This window comes from Dermochelys coriacea, chromosome 2 (assembly GCF_009764565.3).
Source record: "Dermochelys coriacea isolate rDerCor1 chromosome 2, rDerCor1.pri.v4, whole genome shotgun sequence".
Classification (NCBI taxonomy): Eukaryota; Metazoa; Chordata; order Testudines; family Dermochelyidae; genus Dermochelys; species Dermochelys coriacea.
The window spans coordinates 6,889,785-6,909,938 of record NC_050069.1 but is presented as its reverse complement, the minus strand read 5'-3'; the positions used below and the strand labels follow the sequence as shown (position 1 = coordinate 6,909,938).

The following is a 20,154-nucleotide window of genomic DNA, read 5'->3' as shown; positions in this document are numbered from 1 at the left end:
CCTCTTGGCATTTTATCATTGCCTCATGTCTGCCTACGTCCCTTGTGCTCTCCACGGCATGCAGAATCCTTTACTTTCTGCTGTGCCTTATGGGTAATGAGTTGTGTTGTGCTCACTGGCTGCCCTATTGCACTCCGGTGATGAGAAAAGTTCTGACTCTTCTCCCCAGGAGAGGCAGTAGGGGTTTTGCTCCTTATTTCATTGGGAGCAGGACTTTGGTTTGTCCAGTGTTTTGGGATGCTTTGGGAAGAAAGGTGCTCTGTGAGTGAGAGCAGATCCTCTTCTTGCAAAAACTATTGTTCTCTGCTCTTTCACATGTTGTGGGGCATGTGTCCTTCTACTCTGTCATATTCTGACCATGACTTTCTTTTCCTTTTTTGTCTCGCCTCTCTAGAACTTTGTCCAGATCATCAGCAACTTGCTGTCAGAGGAAAACCGGGACAAGTGGGAGGAAGCTCAGATGGTATGAACCTGCTGCTTAAACATACAACCCAAATAATGCTGGCTCTCAGTCTGTGGCTTGGGGGGAGGGGGGTTATTGGCATTTCCCCTAAGGTTGGGTGATCTCACTGTTATGTGTGCCTGACAGGTGTTGTACTCAAAGGGCATCCATTTCACCCAGAAGAGATAGAACTCATCTGGCCACACTGCTAGGCATCAGTGACACAACTCCTTGCAGTGAAAGAGAAGTGAAGGCTGAATTACCCTGCTTGGAGAAATCAGTGGTGACGAGGAAAATGGATCATGCTAGACTTCAGAGCCAAGTGCAGTCCTGGCCCTTTAAGGTTCCTCCTAAATCTGAGTCCTGTATGAAAAGACTCAGGCAGGACAGGTAGGATTTTAAAGGGCCAGGACTGTGCTCTGCCATCTGAGCTAATGCTTCGGCTCAGCTCGAGCTGCGCAAGGGTTCATTTATATTTTAGCTACCCTTTCCTCACGAGGTCGCCTTGCGTCTCCCCAGGGATGCTGGCAATTAGGGAACATGGTGGATAATTCATCAGATAAAGCACATCCTGTCTGGGCAAAGGGACTGCTATTTGTCCCGTTGACGTCTTACCAAACCCTTACCCTGCCTCAATTGCATTTTCTGCCTGTGTATGTAGGTGACTTACCCACTGTCCCTAACCTGCACTGAAAATGCCATTCTTCCTCGCAGCGCTCACTGCTCAACAGCGCTGATCCCTCTGCCACCCCAGGGAGCCGCATCAGAGTGAAATGATACTGCCTTGAAGGCAAAGCCTGTTTGTAGGCGACTCTGACTGATGGCTCCCTGTCTGTAGTAGTTCCTCCCTTATCTCTTCCATTTTACTGTGTCTCAGAACACAGTCCCTCCTGTGCCTTCATCTCGGAAGTCAACATCCCCACAGACAGGTCTGGTTTCTGACAGGCGTCCGTCAGGTGGAGAGTATTCCACTGAGGAGACCACGGGGCGTGGGTCACAATAGGGCGGCCCTTTTACCCACTGTGTTGTCCGGTGAACCCCCTCAGAAGGGGCAGCAAACAGCAAAGGAGCGAGAGATTATTGCCCGACACAAACATGAATCCTTAAAGGTCAATTGTCTTCAGAATGGCCAGTGTACATCTCTGGCAGCTGACAAGCTGCCGGTTTAATCTGAGACCCCCTACGTCAAGGGGCTGAGTGAAAGACTCTTGCATAAAGGGATGAGATACATTGAAATGAAACTAAATAGCTCCAGGGAAGGTTTGTGCTATTGGCGGGTTGAGCTTGCTCCCCTGCAAGAGGTCACACATTGAGAGATGGGCTAGGTCAGTAATGTTACCACCTGATGTCTGTTCGGAGGCTTCTCTGAAATGAGTCAGATAGGGGGAGGGGCACATTACCTAGCTAAAAGGGGATAGACCAAGTACTGAACAGACCTCGAGACTGAGCTCCCCTTTCGCCCCTATAGCTGGGGTTTCCCCAGCACATCTGGCAATCGATGACCCTGGCCGGTTCCAGAGGAGGTGAAGAACCGTATGCTCAATTTAGCAAATACGTGTCTACATACACATTTCAGAATAGTCACTGTGGAGTGGACTCTGCTGAGCCGTCATGACAACACAGAAACCCTGTTGATCATCATAAAAATAGTTGCAGTTTTCTCCAGGCTCCAGGTTTTCCCTTAACAGCTTCCCTGTGTTGTAAACCTGGCTTGCTGGCCTCTGACACCCACCTGATGTTCATTCCTGCGGTGTCACCTATCTGCACTCTCATGACAGCAGATGTTATTTTATGCACTGCTTTGATATCAGTCAGAGGGTCTTTCATCTTTTGACCACCGCCGCTATTATAGACAGCACGAGGACCATGGCTGAGGTGGCCTATGTTGCCTAGGGGATATGAAAGCCCAATTTCCATATATTTGAATGAGAAATAAGATCTCGGCCTAAAAGTTCTAAATCCAGAGTCTGCTCTCCCATGAGCACCAAGAGGAGAATCATTGGTAATAGCTTTTCTAAAATCCTCCAGCCGCTAGAGGGGAACATAGACTGGATCTGGTCTCTGGCCACCTAGCAGAGGGATAGGTGCAGGTACACTATCTACCATGCCATGTAAACAGATTCCTTTTAACACAGGGCTTTAGCTCCCACCTCTCAATTTAAAAAAAAAAAACAACCAACCAAACAAACAAACCCAACAACTCTGTTATGGTAGCCCTGGCTGTTTAACAATATTCTCTTCCTACACAGATCTATGGGTTGGTTGGGGATATTCCCCTATACAGGCTTCTACTTGTACAACTGCTTGATCACTAAACTGTCTGTGCAATCAACCTATGACAGATCTAAGATGCAATTACTTTGATATCGAAGTACCAGGCAAAATTGTGACAGGGTATATAAACAAAAAAAACCAAATGGTCCTTATTTCTCTCTATTTTCCTATGCTTAGGCAGGTGTGAATTTTAAGTTTAGGAGTGTTTGGGGAGTTAGGTTTAGTCATTGTAGGTTAGAAACATTGTCCCAGAGTCATGACTTGTGTCACTAAACACAGCCAGGCTTTGGCAAGGAGACTTCTAGCAGCTGGGGTCCTGCCAGTGGGAATGATCTGTGCAGCATGCATGATAGTCTAAGCCAGGGTCCCACTGGAGGGCTGTTGGAGGGAGCAGCAGTCTCTGATGGAGCTAGGATCAGGCTGTTCAGTGACCAGTAGTCCTCAGTTCTCAATAGAGCACTGTACATAGTAAAGAGTCAGAACATCCCCTCCAACAACAGCTCATGGTGGCCCCAGTTTTCAGACATATGGGCCTAAGAGAGGCATTTCCCTGCCTAAATTCTGATGTCTGCTTCCCAGCTGGGATTTAGACATGCACTTGGGGTGCCCAGATTTGAGGAATGGGCTCCCCCATTTTTGTAACAGCTGTCCTCAAATAGTGGTGTTGCATCCTGTTTCATAGCTTTGTGAAAACGTTCCCTTTGCTTAGCCTGGTGGGTCTGGACTGGCCTGGCTGTACTCAGCCCAGGAACAGCAGTGCGGGCAAGGATTCTCTGGACTCCCTCTCTTTGCTCAATGTATTTCCAATCATGTTGACTCTGAGAGCTGAGCACAATATTCCACGAGCCAGATCCCCCCGAGTCCTCGAAGTGAAAGGGAGTTTTGAATGAGTAAGGATCTCAGGATTTGACTCTGGGCGTAGATACTCCAGAGCTTGCATAAAGCAGGTCTATTACCTCTGCATGTGCAGCGCCAAATCACATTGGCCTTGTTGGTGGACACATCAGGCCAGATCCTCCACCGGACGTAAATGGAGCGGTGCTGATTTACACCACCTGAAGATAGGGCCTGGCATGTCTCATTTGCTGACCACGTTAAGCTAACTGCAGGTCATGGAAAACTGTCAATGTCTGATGTGGCTTTCCCGGGCCAGACTGGGACCTTGGGGAAGGAGGGTAGGTTGATAGGTCACTATCAGAGCCCTCCCGTTGTGGTTTTGCCCTCCCGTTGTGATCAGGACTATTCTCCTCCAAGGCCATCAGCTGCGTTTTCCCAAACTGAATCTTATATTGTCATTTCCTGTCCATGTTTCTATCTTCTTGGATCATTTTTCTGCCCTCACGGTTATTCACTACTCCGCGGTACTGCAGCATGAGCAGAGAATGCTTCCGGCTCTCTGTGTGTGAGATAAGCCTGCAGGAACCCTGGCCATTGGAGTGGCCCAGGTGAACGCATTGCTATCTGTGCCGCTAAATATTTGACCTCTCCTTATTGGGTTTGCAGGTGGGGCCCAATGCTAAGGAGCTGTTCAGGCTTGTGGAGGATTTCATTGATGTCATTGGATTTCGCATGAAAGATTTCCGGGATTCCTACCAAGTGACGGACAATCTAAGTGAGTCGGTTTGGATTCTGCTCCTCTCCCCTGCTCCACAGGCAGATTCAAACCATGCCATCGCTCCTTGCAGTTTTTATGAGCTGGCTGTGAGCCTGGGCAGGGGAAAATGCTGGCCAGGGGCTGGGAGGGAGCAGAGGGAGCCACACAGCGACTTCTTCTCACGAAAGAGATGTGATACAGATGCAGCCTGGGTCCTTGGGATCAGGCTCCCCGCTGTTACTCTTCGTAGGCAATGTGCTAACTTGGAAGGCTCCTGAGGTAATGAGGTGAAGTGAAGCAGAGTAGTCCTCAGCTGTCAGCATAGTTAGCGCTTCTCTAGGGCCTTGGGAGGCTAGAGCAGGCAGTCAGCTCTCCCTTCAAGAATCAGCCACTGTAAAAGATGGGACTCCAGGCCAGTGGACCGATACCAGTAACAGAAACAGTGTTCTGTCAATGCCTAGAGATCTCAGCTGAGATTGGCCGTGGTGCAAGCATTGGTACATACACGTGGGAAGAGGCAGTTTCTGCCCTCAAGAGTTTACAAGCTCAATAGACAGGACGGGCAAAGAATGCGGGAAAGGAAAGATTGTTCTCCTCATGTCACAGCTGAAGCACAGAGCGATGAAATGACTTGCCCAGGGTCCCAGAAGAAGTCTGGCAGAGCTGGGAATGGAATGGGGCTCTCCTAAGTTGCAGCCCACTCATTTAAACCCAAGACCACCCTTCTTCTCCCTGCTCCTTCCAGAGTTTATCAAAGGGATGGTACAAGCCTCTCAGGCTGAGTGCTGCATTCATGCTCCCCGGAAGGCAAATGTGTTCTCTGTGTGTCCCACCCAGGTGTGACGGAACGTATGATGCAGGGTGTAAACCACCATTGGCCAGGCTAATGGTCCCGTTCACATCAGTGCAAGCCCAGGGCCATCTCTAGGGTCACACGGGTGGGAGCAAGGGCAGTATTTGGGTTAAGGGGTCTTGAGTTTAATCTGAGGGTGGAGGAGGCTGAGGAAGTATGGATGGGAGGGAGAGAAGGATGCATGGGGGTCCTGCTCAATGAACAGAAGCTCCAGCTCCACTTGCATAGTGCTATCACCTTGCTTTATGTACAGATGTTAGCTGAACAAATACCTCCTGCCATGCCAGAGATCTCAGCTCTCCTGGACAGTATCTGGCTAATCCAGAGGCTCCCAGTCTTCCTCTGCTTTCATCACACTCTTGGCCACCAAGATCACAAAGTCTTGCACACTCACAGCTCATCCCTTCTCAATCCCTGGTTGCCTCAGCTCATGGTAGGCAGGGAGAGACATTTCCCAAAGCCCTGCTTGTTCTTACAGGCACCATCCCACCAGCTAAAGAGGGGTTTGCCCCAAGGCACTCCATTAGCCAAATGGGCAAGGAGGGGCTTTCTCTGAGACAATTCACATATGGCCTTGACCTCTCTCCGGGCTAATGGAATGCCATTTGTCTGGTCTGAGCTACCCCTTGCACCGTACAGACGACATGGAGGGCCGCATTTTCAAAGAGCGGAAAATCCAAAATGTTGGGTGTTCATAGTCTCTGAATGGTTCATAGTCTCTGAATTTCCACACATAGTTGCAGCAATGTGAATTAAGTCATTGGAGTCTCTCTGGATTTGCACTGGTGTAAATGAAGTAATCAGAGTCACTCTGGAGTCACGCTGGTGTAAATGAAGTCAGCAGAGTTACTCTGAGTTTACACCAGTGTAAACTTATTGTTTCTGTTTCCCCTCAAGTCCTCAACATCCACAAACTCCCCGCCAATGCAGCCACTGACATCAGCTTCCCCATGAAAGGCTGGAGGGGCATGGTGGACTGGGCCAGGACCTCCGAGGACAAGGTCACCATCTCCAAGAGCATCCTCTCTACAGGGCTAGCAGGTAAGGCAGTGCTGCTGCAGTATCATTGTTCTTCAGCGTCAAGGGGGCTTCAATCATTTATGCTCTCTCCGCAAGCTCTGCCCTCAGCTAGTGAGGATCTGCCCAAGAGGTACGGGCCCTGAACGCAGCACTGAGCCTTAAAGATGAGGTGTCGTTTAGATCCAGGTCTGAGCTCCCCAGCAAGTTCAGGAGATTAGTTCACATCCCGGATTTGGTCGCGGATCCATTACTAGACACAACAGCTTCTTCCTTAGAAAACAGCTGGAGGCAGAGCCAAACCCCAGAGCAGCAATGCACCTGAGGCACATTGCAGACAATAATAATCTACTCGCTCCACTTAGTCTGAAAGGAAACTGATGCACTGGGTTCCAGGCGAGCCATCAGCTGGGCAGGACATCCCCTCCCAGTGCAGGCTGGACCCCGAACTGGTTCCTTCCCGACCTTGTTGGGGGTTGTGTGTTGTTTTCTCTCTGGTCTGTGGCATCATTTTGGTGCTGTGAGCCAGCGCACAGAAAGACGCTTCTCTGGGAGCGAACGTCTTGGCATTCGGAATGGTCTGGGAGCTGTGTTACCAGTTTAATGATTTGTATTTTTCATGAAAATAGGCTCCCAGTGCCAAGTGGCAATGGAGGGAATTTTTCAGGGGGAGAGAGGGAGGGAGGGAGGGAGAAGAAAAGGTTGCCATTCATCGTGCGGTGGATATGAAACGTTCTGGGTTATTCGCTTGGCTGGCTCTGGCGGCCGGGCAGGCAGGCAGTTCTTGGCCGCTGGATGGGCAGTGGCCGTGTATCTGGAGTGATGTCTGTGCCTCTTGTGTGTAATCCTCTGTAACCACACATCGGCTGCAGGAAAGGGGGCATTAATCACTCAGGGGTCATTTGCTCCATGACAGTCTATTATCAGGCCCGAACAGCATGGAGAGGGAGAGGGGGAGCAAGCAGAGCAAATCTAGCCACCGCTTGAGCATAAACCAAGCCGTCCTGAATCTCAGATCTTAAAAGGAAAACTGCAGGGCTTAGGGCTCGGATCCTAGAGTGCTCAGCCAGGGCCTGATTCTGTAGCTACTCTGTGGACCATCCATTAGCTGCAGCAGGTCTTCTGAGGTTGGGATTAGCTCCAAACACATGATCCTGTGGGGTACTGGGTGTAGATGCCACTTACTGAAGTCAGCCTTGGTTCTCAGTAAGCTTACAGGGCTCCTCTTTGCGTGGGCCGTGTTCGGTTCTTTGCAGGACTGGGCCCTAAACATTTAAGACTAGTATCTCAAAAAGAGGAGCCTAAATTGTGCCTGCAAAGGGGCACCTTGTCCTTTTCTCTGTAGCTGTGTCCAGTGCGGGTTGGTTTCATCAGCAAGAGCAGGCAGTTTGCGCTTTCTTCATCAGACTGCACCGTCCTCTGCTGAGACAAAGGCAGGAAACTGTCCGAGTTGTTGACATGATCCCTTGGCTTCCCAGTGCACCTTTCGCCCAAAGATCTCCAAGCACAGCCATTCATGAAGCTGCAGAGTCTGTCCCATTGGGTAGATCAGCGTTAAAACCACCATTCTGCGGATGGGGACACTGAAGCGCAGAGCAGTTAAGTGACTGTCCCAAGGTCAAGCAGGGAGTCAGTAGCACAGCAAAGACTAACTCCAGGACTGCAGCTCAGGCTAATAAGAGATCACTGCCTTGTAAACTGTTTTACATCCTTTACAACAAGCACAATAAATGGTTAAATACACCAAATTAGGACTTACATTATTATTCTTTTCCATTCCATCCGGAGCTGCATTTTCTGGGATCATATTAGCAAAAGATGTCCTTTTTGATATATTACTTGTGTGGGAGACACGTTTTAATTCTTTTTAGTGCCTATCTTTTCTTTGCAAATGCATACGGCAGGAAGAATACTAGGGCACAGTTTGTCTTTATAGCAGTGGTGGCCAAACTGTGGCTTGTGAGCCGCATGCGGCTCTTTTACACTTGAAGTGCGGCTTGTGGAACCCCCTACGTCCCCCACCCCTCTGCCTAGCAGACTCGGGGGAGAGCTCAGGGCTTTTGCCCTGCAGCGGGGAGGTGGGAGTAGGGGTTTCTGCCAGAGATGATTGGTGCTTGCTGAGAGTGGGGGTGGGGGGCACAATTTAAAGGTTCCGCCCCGCAACAGCTTGAGTCACACACCCTTCTTACCCTCAGCAGCCCTCACAATGCATTGCTGCTGGTTTCTGCCCAGCAGGATGGAGGTCTCAGGGCTTCAGCCCCACGGGGTGAGCCTACTGAGGCTTGGAACATCAGCAGGAGTGGGGCCTCAGCCCCAAGCCCCGGCAGGCACCTCCAATGGGGCTGAAGCCCTGAACCGTGGCAGGTGCGCCCGGCTCTCAAACTTCTGAAGATTGTCGTATGCGGCTCGGAGGGTCAGTAAGTTTGGCCATCACTGCTTTATAGAATAACAACTTTGCAACTTGCTAAAATAAAGACCCGATCTTCAGCGGGTGTGAATTAGCTGTTGGCTTCAATGGAGCTATGCTGATTTACACCAGCTGAGGAGCCGACAAAATAGTTTTAAAACTAGTCATGTGAAAATGGGCATGCAGCATGCCTGCATGCTGCAACTACAGCCAGGCATGCAATCTTTGCAGCTCCGTGTGCAGATGCTGCAGGTGTACAGCTTCCAGTGACCGGGCTACTGAAGAATGGATGATCAAAATAAAACACTGTGCTAGACCAGGTAACCTGTTGGTGTAATTTTGTAGAATTATAGAAAATTAGGGTTGGGAGAGACCTCAGGAAGTCATCTAGTCTAACCCCCTGCTCAAAGCAGGACCAATCCCCAACTAAATCATCCCAGCCGGGGCTTTGTCAAGCCGGGCCTTAAAAACCTCTATGGATGGAGATTCCACCACCTCCCTAGGTAACCCATTCCAGTGCTTCCCCACCCTCCTAATGAAATAGTGTTTCCTAATATCCAACCTAGACTTCCCCCACTGCAACTTCAGATCATTGCTTCTTGTTCTGTCATCTTTGCACATAAATAAGACCGGGCAGTTATGTCGCTAAAGTCTTGATAAAGACCCAAGAAATTCAGACCTGAGTCTCATTTACACGACAGCCTCTTTGCATTCCCTGAAGGGTGTAAATGAGAATCAGGCCCATGGGGTTAAAGTTTTCTGCTCACCCATGATATCACGCGAGTGTGAGAGCCAGGGGGCGCGGGGAGTTGTTACCTGCTACAGACCTACCACAAAGAGGGAGAGGGGGCTCTTGTCTGTGTAGGGATCTGCAGGACCAGGCCAAGCACCAATGAAATGTTTGTACCCATTAAGGTTCTGCTCAGATGTTGGATCTGTTTTTTCTCAGTTGGCTTGTGTGAGGGAGGCGGGGCGGGGAGGGAGTGCAAGTGATGTGCCCAGAGATCACACAAATGAGTCGGAGGCTCATCGGGGATTAGAACTGAAGGGCCTGTGGCCTCTCGGCCCTTTTGCCCCGGCTGTGCGGTGTCAGATAGCATTAGGGTCCATCATACCAGCATGAGGGAGTCAGCCCAGTGGAGCCGGGCCCAGCCGTGCAGCGTTCGTGGCTCTTTCACTGACAGTGGCAACATCCTCTGGAGAGAGAAGAGAACTGTTGTCAAGTGCAAAGTCGTGCAAGGATGGAGAGGGATCTGGGTCAGGCTGGGGCTCTGCAGCCCGCGGGTGCAAATCTCCCACGCGCAGCTGCTAGCATCACCCTGGTGCAGCTCGGCTCCCTGACAGTTCGTCATCGGCCCGGCTTCGGAACTGATCCGCAAGGGGGCTAGCGACCTCCTCCTCCGAGCCACTCAGCGGATTTGCTTGCGGAGCCAGGCTAGAGCTTTCCGGAGGTGAACGAACCGCTGAATCCATCCAGCCTCTGCCAGGGCGGCTGCTGCTTCCGATTAGACTCCTAGCACGTGCCTCCTGTCCGGGCCTGGCCTTGTCAGAGGAATTAGCTGGAGTTCTGAAGAGGAAACCTCCAGCCCAGCTCAGTCAAGTTAAAGTTCAAGGCCCGTGCAAGGGCCTCGGGCCTGTGTGATTACAGAGGGTCCAAGTCGGCGAGGTACCGAGCGCTGCCTGTGGGATGTTGAGTGGTGCGGCTTGTGGGAGGGAGGCAGTGTGAAATTCAGCCTGCCCCAGGCTATGCACCACTGCAGCAGCCCTGCTGAAACTAATAAATGACACCTAGGCCTTGCCTGGGCCCTCAGCACAGGGGGGAAATTTCAGCCTGTGGGGAGGTGAAGATCTGAGGAGACGCGTTTGGCCCTGCCTGAGTGCAGCAGCCTCCACAAAGACCCCTCTTCCTGTTGTGTTCATTACTGCCATGCCCTGTCTCCCCTCTTCCCCACTGAATGTGTTCCCGTTGAAGTCTAATGCCTGCAGGACGGGCCCCACATAAACTACCCTTGGGCCCTCTCCCCACTGCATTGCCACGGTGCTGACGATGCTTTCACCATCCCTAATCGTCACAGTGCTGTTGTGTTTCTCTCCCCCTCTTTGCCGCTTCTCAGAGACAGACGACTCGTCCGTCTTCGTGGTGGGCACGGTGCTGTACCGGAACCTGGGGAGCATCCTCTCACTCCAAAGGTAAGGACACCCTTATCCTTCCAGAGCTCCTCGTCACTCAGATGGCCCCAAACCCACCTCCTTGACTGGAAATTAAAGGGGCCAGGCAGGACTTGCGCAGCCAGTGGAGCTACTTGCATAAGAGGGAGAGGATTTGATTCTGTGGGGATAACTTTTGCGCCACTAATAACTGGTGCTGCACATGAAGTTGGCTCAGTCCAAGCTCATGCTTCAGGGCATAAGCTGATCACTGTCAGGGTGGTCAGGAAGATATTTTCCTTTTTATGTGCAGCATTGCACACCACATGGCCAGCTGCGCCAGGGGAGGGTTTTCCCTTCTGCTCACTGAAGCACTAAGTAGTAGCTACTTGCTGAGGTGTTATGCTCCTACAAAGAGGCAGGCAAGAATCCTGCCCTCTCAGCGAACATCCTCTCTGGTGCTGAGATCATGATGTCTGCCATCTTCCCTGGATCATAATTCCTTGGGATCTGTCTGGATGAGAGATGAAATAGCCGTGGTCTCCAGAGAGACACCGGGGAGTGGGGACACAACACCTATGTGACATGTACACTGTCCCTGGTGCCAGTGCTGGGCATCACGCAGCACCTGTCACAGGTGGAAAAAGCTGGTGAATGAACCCTTACAACCCACTCATCAAACAAATTCTCAAATCCTTGCCTTGCTGCCCAGACTCAGTTGCACAATAGGACAGTTGCGGGAGAGGCCAAAGAGTTAATAGTCCCTTCTTTCCCTAGCACACTCCCTATTTCCTCCCCACAAGGAGGTGCTGAATGCCCCCATCTCCCTTGATCTCAGCAGGCGCTAAGGGCACTCAGCATTGGGCAGGTATAGGGCATATGATTCAAGAGCAGAACTGTGGCATCGAAATCTCCTCCCCACGACGATTTTTACTCAATCACCCCCACTCTTCCTCACCGCGGTGAGCCATTTCGGGTCGCCGTGTTCCTGACAGATCTGGGGCTGCGTGCTTGGGAGAGGAGCTGCCTGCCACACGGTGCCATTCGAGAGCAGTACTGCTCAAGACGGGCTCGGGGAGTGGAGCAGAGCGGAGCGGCATGGATGGCTGCACATGTCTGCAGCGTTCCAGGACTCTGCAAAGTGCCTCGGGGCACTGAAGCTTTTGTGCTCAGCAATGGCTTTTCTTTTCCTCTATTTTTTTTTTCTGAGGCTCGTACTGAGGCAGTAAATTAAGCATCCTAAGGCACCTTCTAAATCTGTTCTGGACTGATTAGTGTGAGCCCATTTACCATAAACGTCAGGGCATCTCTCCTCGCTGATAATCATTTAAATACCTACAGATTTAGCACTGACAGTGGCGGGTGGCTAGTGAATTAGAATTAGTGAGCAAAGGGACTGTATTCTGTAATATCTTCCATTACAGGGCGGGGAATGAGACTGGAAGGGCAATAACCATCCTGGGCGCAAATGATATTTCAGCTTGCACTGGCTGAGTAGTGAATAAGCTTTGCTAACCAGCTTCCGCAGGCATTTCTGCCAGGGCATTCTCCCCTGGGTCCTGATTTACAACATTGCTTAATTAAGGCCAGTTTCCTTTAAACAATGCACAGCCCTGAATCTCCTGTGGCTGAATGGAAGAAATGCTGGATCAGAGGAAAAGTCCTTCATTCCTGTGTCCAACAGGGATGTTGCAAGGAGATGGGAATAGCCCCAATAATGTACTTAATTGTGCAACACCATACTATAGGGTAACTGTCTTCCTGACCCCCAACTGGTGATCAGTCTATTTCCTGGGAGCCGGAGGAATAAGGATCAGATTTTGTTCTCAGTAACACTGGTTTAAATCCAGAATCACTCCATTTAAATAAAAGGAGTCACTACAGTTATACCCTAGTAAATAACAATGGCTAGTTTTATTCATGTATGGGTCTCCTCTCTATTGACTTGCCTTGATTATATCCTGGAGCAGTGAGTTCCACAGGTTAAGGACACATAGCATTAAAGACATTTATTTTTAACTATTTTAAATTTCTCCTTCGATCCCACAGTTCTTGGATAGTTGTGGCCTCAGAGCTGGGGTTTATAGGAGATCCACCCTGAGAGAGGACTGGCATTCCAAATGGAGGCCCTTGGTACCAAAGCCATAGTCTGGAGTTGAAGGGGGTGGCAAGACAGAGGGAGTCAAAGGGTTAAAAGTCTGACCCAGTTACTCCAGAGTAGAAGCTAGCTGCCCAAAGCCTTCCCAATAGTTATTGGGTAAATAGAAAATAAGACCCTAATGAGAAGCAAATGATTTCAAACATCCTGGGATAAGTGAGAATCAGAATGGGGAGGGAGTGTTCCCTATTGTTCAGTGCAGTGATGACTGGGAGTGTCCTAGGATCTATTCCCAGCTGTGCCATCATGGGCAAGTCTCTTAGGCAAGTGTTTTCAAATGTGGTTGTCTGAAGGTAGATGACTATGTATTCACCTGAGCACCGCAGCTCCTGGCTAGTACACAAGGACCACGATTCACCTCTGATTTTACGTGCCCAACTCGGGACACCTTAAAGGGGCCTGATTTTCAGAAACTTCTGAGTACCCATCCTCTGAGAATCAGGCCCCTTTATGGCATCTCCAGCTGGGACCCCCAAATCACTAGTCACTCATGAAAATGTCAGTCTAGGCACCTAATATTAGACACCCCAGGCTGAAAGTTTTGGCCTCTGACTTCTCATCCAGTCCAATAAAAGCTATTACTTCACTCCCCTTGTTTCTCTATTTTTCCATCTATCTGAGGACAACATTGTACACACCCATTACGCAAGGCGTGGTGAGGGTTAACGGATTCAGCGAAAGGCTTTGAGATCCCGGGGTAGCTGGTGCTACTGAAGTACCAGGAGAAGGGCTAATGCAGCCACCCGAGTCAGTGCCAGGGAGTTGGTTGGGTAGAGGGAGCCTTGCTATCCATTCGTGCTGCAGGGCCGGTGCTCTGTGGAATGCGGCTCTCGTTCCAGAGGGAGCTCAGTGGAGCTGGCAGAGGCGCCAGAACAGCAGTGGGGCAGGGTCTGTCAGCAGGAAGTGCACTGGATGCTGACTACACGGATTGGACCAATTCCATTCCTAGCCTACTGCTGTGGTCATAGCTGGGCTTATTTCAGATAGCTCAGTGGGACTCTCTTTGTGTAACTGTCTCCATCCTCTTTAAAGTGCCGGTTTTCTTCTCTCCCCAGGAACGCCACGGTGCTGAACTCCAAAGTCATCTCTGTGACTGTGAAGCCATCTCTCCGCACTCTGCTTACGCCCCTGGAGATCGAGTTCTCCCACCTGTACAATGTAAGTCCCCTGCCCTCAACGTCAGGAGTTACACTCTTGGTTTGGGTGTCGACGATAGCGTGATGCTGAGCAGGCCTTTCTGGAGGGGATGGGCTGTGAACATCACCGTCAGACTCTTTGTCGTCTCCTAGCCCAGGCTCGTGGGTCACAGGTCTGGCGCAGTGAAATCAGGTTGGCGTTGGTGTCCTGCTGTCACTCCCTCCTCAGTGATTGTCCTTGGGAACTTGGACTGCACAGTGAAACTTACAACCAGGAACACAACCCACTTCCCTAACCTAGAAGGCAGGCGATGTAACAGTTAGTGCATGGGACCAGGACTCAGGAGACAGGGAGTCTTGTCTCAGGATTTGACTCCGATTCACCATGGGACATGGCAAGTCACAGCCTCTATGGGCTGCGATTTCCCTGCTCAGAAGTTGAGACTAATGATACTGACCGTCTCAAGGCAGAGGCTTTATTCATGAATGTTTGCAAATTGCTTTGCAATTCTCAGGCAATGCTAGAGAAGTGCGGATTGCTGTTTTCATTGGCACCTTAGAAGCAGGTCCATTGCCAGATCAGGATATCTGAGTCAGTCCTTGGATACACAGGAAGGGTATTTACATGTCTAAGAGCCAATCTGTGCCTCCAGTCTCCCAGTCTGGATGTCCCCTTACAGCCCCCGCATGGGACTCCTGCATCCTGCAGGGGGTGGAGTTTCAAAAGCGCTCAGCATTGGTCTGGCTCGAGCCCTGACGCAGGCAATGGTAAATCTCCCGTTGTCATCAGTGGGCATCAAGGGCATGTGGCATCTCGCCAGAGGTTCCCCCCCAGGATCGACTCATACCTCAGACACACGGTCCTGCTTCCATTGCAGCCCATGGACTTCAGCGGGAGCAGGACTGAGGCTAGCGAGATCAGGCAGCCCTGCAGCTCCAACAAAAGAGGGTCAGATGGGATTCTGGGTGGGGAGAAGAAGGGGAGGATCTGTCAGACAATGAGCCACGCTCCCTGCTTGTTGCTCTGATGACTGTGAGTGTGATCACTGGGGAATGGTACAGTCCACTTCTCCCCTGGCCTCTGAACCACAGGAGAAGATGGCCATGCAGAGGGCACAGGTCTAGGACTGCATGTTTGGAACGCCACTGTGTGTTAATGCCATTGACATGCCCATGTCAATTCTGTAGATATCCTTTTGGCAGCACAGCCGTAATCTCCTTTTCTTTCCCTTCCCACCCCTTTCTTCTTCCTCTCCTGCCAGGGAACCACCAACCAGACCTGCATCCTGTGGGACGAAGCCGATGTGTAAGTCAGCTGGTTTTGATTTGCTCTCCTCACCTCTGGAGCACATTAGCTTTGGGATTTGGCAGGGTGTGTCTGTTTTGGGATGCAGCTGATGAGATGTCACTGTCTCGGGCCCCTCACTCTCACCATTCAGCTCTGTCTGGCTTTGTCTGTCAGCTTTCCTGGCAAGGGAAGGCGAGATCTTTCTCCCACTTCCCTCAGCAATTTCCATTCACAGTCTTGCAAGCAGGATCCAAATAAGGACCTGCTGCTAGTCCGTTACCTTCTTTGTCAGAAACTCCGTGGAGATAAGTCGTATATTTGAAGGCTGTAGATCACTTGTTTTCAGAGTGCGACCCAGGTTCTGACCCACTGATGTTCTGCAGAATTCTTCCAGTCTCCCCATCGAGCTGTGTCTGTCACCACAGTATGAAGTCTCCAAGCAGTGATGAGAATAGCTTCCCGCTATGAGAGAGGCAGTTGCATTTGCCATGGGAGCTTTGGGGACTGGCCAAAATTTTTCAAAAGCAGCCTCGGATTTTGAGTGCCTCTATTTTTGGAGTGCCCAAGATGAAGAATGTTGAGCCTGACTTTTCAGAGGTATTGAGCCAGAATTGTAGGTGCTCAGCACCCTCTGAAAGTCAATGCAAGTTGGGCACCGGAAATGTCCAAAATTAGAGGCCACTTTTGAAAATAAGGCTCAATATATGGAAGTAGGTGGTGCATTGGTCTGGTGTGGTAGGATGAGTCCCCTGAGGAATCCTGTTATCTGTAGCCCTGTCCGGGTCTCTCTTAGGGTCTCCTGATGCGTTGTTGTTCAGCTAAGTGAAAAACCTGATAGTTGCCACAAGGAATCGGGACTGACAGTTTGGGAGAGGAGGTGTCAGTCAGAGCATCTTTATCATAAGAAGTAGCTGGTGAAAAAAATGTCTTTGATTGTGAACAAACCCAAAAAGGATCAGAAACATCTCACTTACTGGCACTTTTTGCCACTTCTCTGGTTTATTTTTGTGTCTCAATCTGCTGGCCGGTTGGTTTCATTTTCTGTTATAGTCAGTTTTACTCAGGTTCAAATGCACTGATACAAAGCTCTGTATTTATTAGTATTATTTATTATCATCATCTTGAATACAGTTCTGATCTTCCCCCATTAGGCTCCATTAAGTTACATATACGTAGGCACATGTGCAGCTGGCTGATACACTTCTGATTGGACAATGATTAGCACAAATGAATACACAGGCTAAATCCGATGAACCCAGTGACGTCTTCAGGCATGTCTATGAAACCACCCCAGTGTAGCTCAGGGCAACCTGGAGTCGCAGTGCACAGTGTAGCCCTGAGGTGATGAGATGGGAGGGGTGCTGTGGCGTTTCAGTTAATATGCTCCTGATGGGCCAGCAATACCATCTGTCGGCATGGCAGAGGCCTGAACAGCCAAATGCGGCTGATCCTGGGAAGGGCTGCATCAGTGCAGGTATCGTGGTTGTTCTGTTACTGACCTGGGGACTCATGGGACAGGGCCAAGGATTAGAACGGGGAAGAGCTAGAAATTGGAAGCAGCAGGGACAGCCACGAAGCTGAAGGCAGCCGAGATGGGGGCAGCGTTCAAGGCAGTATTATTATCTCAGACAGCCTTTGGGGTCTGGCTCCCTGGTCCATCCAGGTGCTTCAGATCATGGCCCACCAAGTGATCAGACCAGAGCAGCTTATTCTACTGTCTGTCCTGTCTCTTGTCAGCTTATATGTTAGTGGTGTTTTCACTCCGCCACACCAGAGTATGTGCCGTTAGCTCAGAGCTAAGCTGGTGTGCTCTAGGTGCTAATGTGGGGGGTCTGTTATCAGTGTTATATTCCAGAACCGCTGAGAGATTTGTTGCCATCTGGCTGGAAGATTGTTCCTCAGGCCCTGGTGTGTTGTGTTTTCATCCGAGGGCATTTTAAATCCAAACTGGTGAAAAGCTCCAAGAAGACTACAACTGGAAGAAATTCCAGAGCTAGATCTGCCTGTGTGCACGCCGGCAGAAGGAGCTGCAAAGCTGTTTGCGTAACATATTCAGGCTGGTTTGCTGCCCTTGATGATGCCTGGGAAAGTTTCTGCAGCAGGAGTATTCTCCAAGTAACCCGTGTCCTCTTGTGTCCTTGAGGCTTGACCTTTCACCCCAAACTTCATCTGAACTCCTGAATTTCAAAGGGTTTGGACAGCTGTTTCTGACAATGGTATTGTTTGCAGCAAAGACTCCTGCATTGTTTCCTTGGCTCTGCTAATGAGTACAATAGTTGTGTGACCTCAGGTTAATACTTCCAAAGTTAGGTGCCTGTTCATGTCATAGGCAGCATGTACTGGGTCTCTGATAATGTAGCAGCACCAAAAAGGTTAATCAATCTACTGTACAGTCTAGCACTTTGATTGTATTTTAGATCAAGCCCAAGAATTGTTTTAAAGGAAAAGAAAATCCCAATAGTGGCAGGTGCTGAAATTCATTCTGCTGCAGCTATAGCCACTGATGGTTTTCTATGCATAGACTGCAGCCGTGCAGGCACCATAGACTGAAGGAATCACACTGTGTGACTGCTTCTCTTACAGGCAATAGGTAATTGATTGTTGATGGGTGGCCAGTGGTCTGAGTTTGGTTAGGAGCATACTTTGGGAAAGGTGGTTGCTTTCAGTGTGGTAGAGGCATGGTCCATTGGTGTGAGCCCAGAGCTCAGAGCCAGGAAAGCCTGAATTCTAACCCTGCCTCTGACGCAGATTCTCACTGTAGTCTTGGGCAAGTCACTGCATCTCTTTTTCCCCTCTGTGTTAATAGGGATAATGGTACTGGGTGGTCTCACAGGAGTGCTGTGCAAGTGTGAAAGTATAAGGAGGGTCTTGTAGTAAATGCACAGGGCTGGGTATCAGGACACCTGGGTTCGATTCCTAGCTCTGCCAGATACACCCTCTGTGACCGTGGACCAGTCATTCAATCTCTCTGTGCCTCAGTTGCCCATATGTGCAATGGGGATAATAATACTACTTCCTTTCTCTCCCCGTTTGTCTGTTCAGACTGCAGGCTCGGGAGGGATCGGGACTGTCTCTAAGCATGTGTCCTAGAGTTCCAGGCCAGAGGGGAGCACTAGATCACCCAGGCTGCAGGCCACCACCACCACCCTGCACCCACACACTAAATGCAACCACCAAAATCAGACCAAGGTATCACAGCCCACAGGAGACTGGACTGTTCTGTGCCACCTGCGGAGAATAGGAGGGACTGGGGTGCACCTGAGGCCCCCGGAATGGCAGGGGAATGATTCAGTGAAATATACCCAGATAATCCTGCCAAGTGACCCGACCCACATGCTGCAGAGGATGGCAAAAAACACCCATGGTCACTGCCAGCCTGACCCGAAGGAAAATGCCTTCCTGACCCCACGTGTGGTGATCCGTTAATGTCTGCACAGCACCTAGCACCAGGGGCCCTGATCTCAGCGAAGGCATCTAGGCGCTATTGGAATGCGAACAATGTGTGTGACCCACAACAGCTTCTGTCTTGTGTAAATTCCTTTTTAGTGCTCACGACCAGTGCGCTGCGGGGCGGGGGGGGGGGGGGTGTCTCAGGGGCACTGTGCTGGCTGGCCTGGGTGACCTGCCTCTCTTCCTCCTCTTGGATGTCTTCGATCAGCTGGGAGTAACTTGGAGGACTTTCTTGCTTCTCCATTAGCCGAAGCGTGATACGGATCAGTTCATTATATAAAGTCCCTCTTGAACTTTGGGCTGTCACTTAAGAGCCACTTCTCCCTTCCCGGCAGCTCTCTGTAGTAGCTTCTCCAACCCCTGTAAACAGGCTGAGACCTTCTCACTTTGCTGCCTGACACTGGAACTTAAAATACAGACCCTCATCTCCCCAGGTGTGATTGAGGGCTGCCAGGCAGTCATTTCTGCTAACCCTAGGGTTATGGGTTTTCAGGGTATGCACAATATCAATGGCTGGGCTCCCGAGATTCTCTACTGTAGACTCTTTCACTTTTCTGCATCCGGTACCTGCCCCTCCTGCAGCATTTCAATGGCGTCGTCTAATCATGAGTCAAACCCCAGTCTCCCAGGTATCATGCCCCCAGAAAATGCCCCTCACTTAGGATAGGGGGCTGACTCAGCATTTTCCAAGCTTTGCTCACACGTCAAGATTGGGGCAGCTGGTCTTTCTTTGGCTAAGAAAGTGGACAATTCCTTCGTCAGTGTTCATCCTGTGAATCAGGAGGCTGTGGGGGCTGGCTTCCTGACACTGCCAGCTTCCATGCCTATTTGACTTGGGACTTGCGAGGATTTCTCTGCTCCTGGCAGCTCGCATATTGCTGCAGGGCACCATCCTCGCTCCTAAACATAAACTCATGTGCCTTGCTTCTCCCAAAACATCCTAGAGTTATGTAGAGGGTGGTTTTGACTGACTCCTCATTGTGGGCCCCTGACACCCCTGTTGTTGGAAGAGATTTCTTGGGGTCTATACACATCCTCTTACACCAATATTTCAGCAGGGGGCTACAGGGTCTGAATGAAAGCCCATGGAAGGCATTGGAAAGACTCCTCTTGACTTCAGTGGACTTTGGATCAGGTGCTTAATTTGCCAAGAAAGAAAAGGCAGATAAGAGATTCCCTGGGAGGTGTTTCGCTGGGGAAGAAAGGGGTGCTCCTGACAAATGCAAACGCTCTGGGCCCACTTCTGCTTCCCGTTATGTGCACAAGACTTCCCCTGGCTTCAGGGCAAAATCGACATGAGATGAGCCCCCCAGAACAATAGCCTAGGAACTGCTCATGGACAGGGGAGTTAAAACATTCACATATCACTGATCTCCGGCCTGCTTCT

The 20,154-nt window shown here is 50.4% G+C and overlaps 1 protein-coding gene across 6 annotated transcripts in view; it reads left to right on the top strand.

Annotated features, from left to right (window-relative positions):
* Positions 1-20,154, top strand: part of ADGRB1 (adhesion G protein-coupled receptor B1) — a 176,124-nt gene that overhangs the window by 7,238 nt on the left and 148,732 nt on the right. For 5 of the 6 annotated variants that reach the window (XM_043507255.1, XM_043507254.1, XM_043507253.1 and 2 more), the window contains exons 4-10: positions 395-463; positions 4,220-4,328; positions 6,061-6,204; positions 10,702-10,777; positions 13,949-14,051; positions 15,292-15,333; positions 16,792-16,796. In XM_043507255.1, the coding sequence (XP_043363190.1) occupies positions 395-463; positions 4,220-4,328; positions 6,061-6,204; positions 10,702-10,777; positions 13,949-14,051; positions 15,292-15,333; positions 16,792-16,796 (548 nt within the window). Of the gene's footprint in view, positions 1-394; positions 464-4,219; positions 4,329-6,060; positions 6,205-10,701; positions 10,778-13,948; positions 14,052-15,291; positions 15,336-16,791; positions 16,797-20,154 lie in introns of all 6 variants that reach the window. The other variant, XM_038393173.2, reaches the window with a different exon arrangement.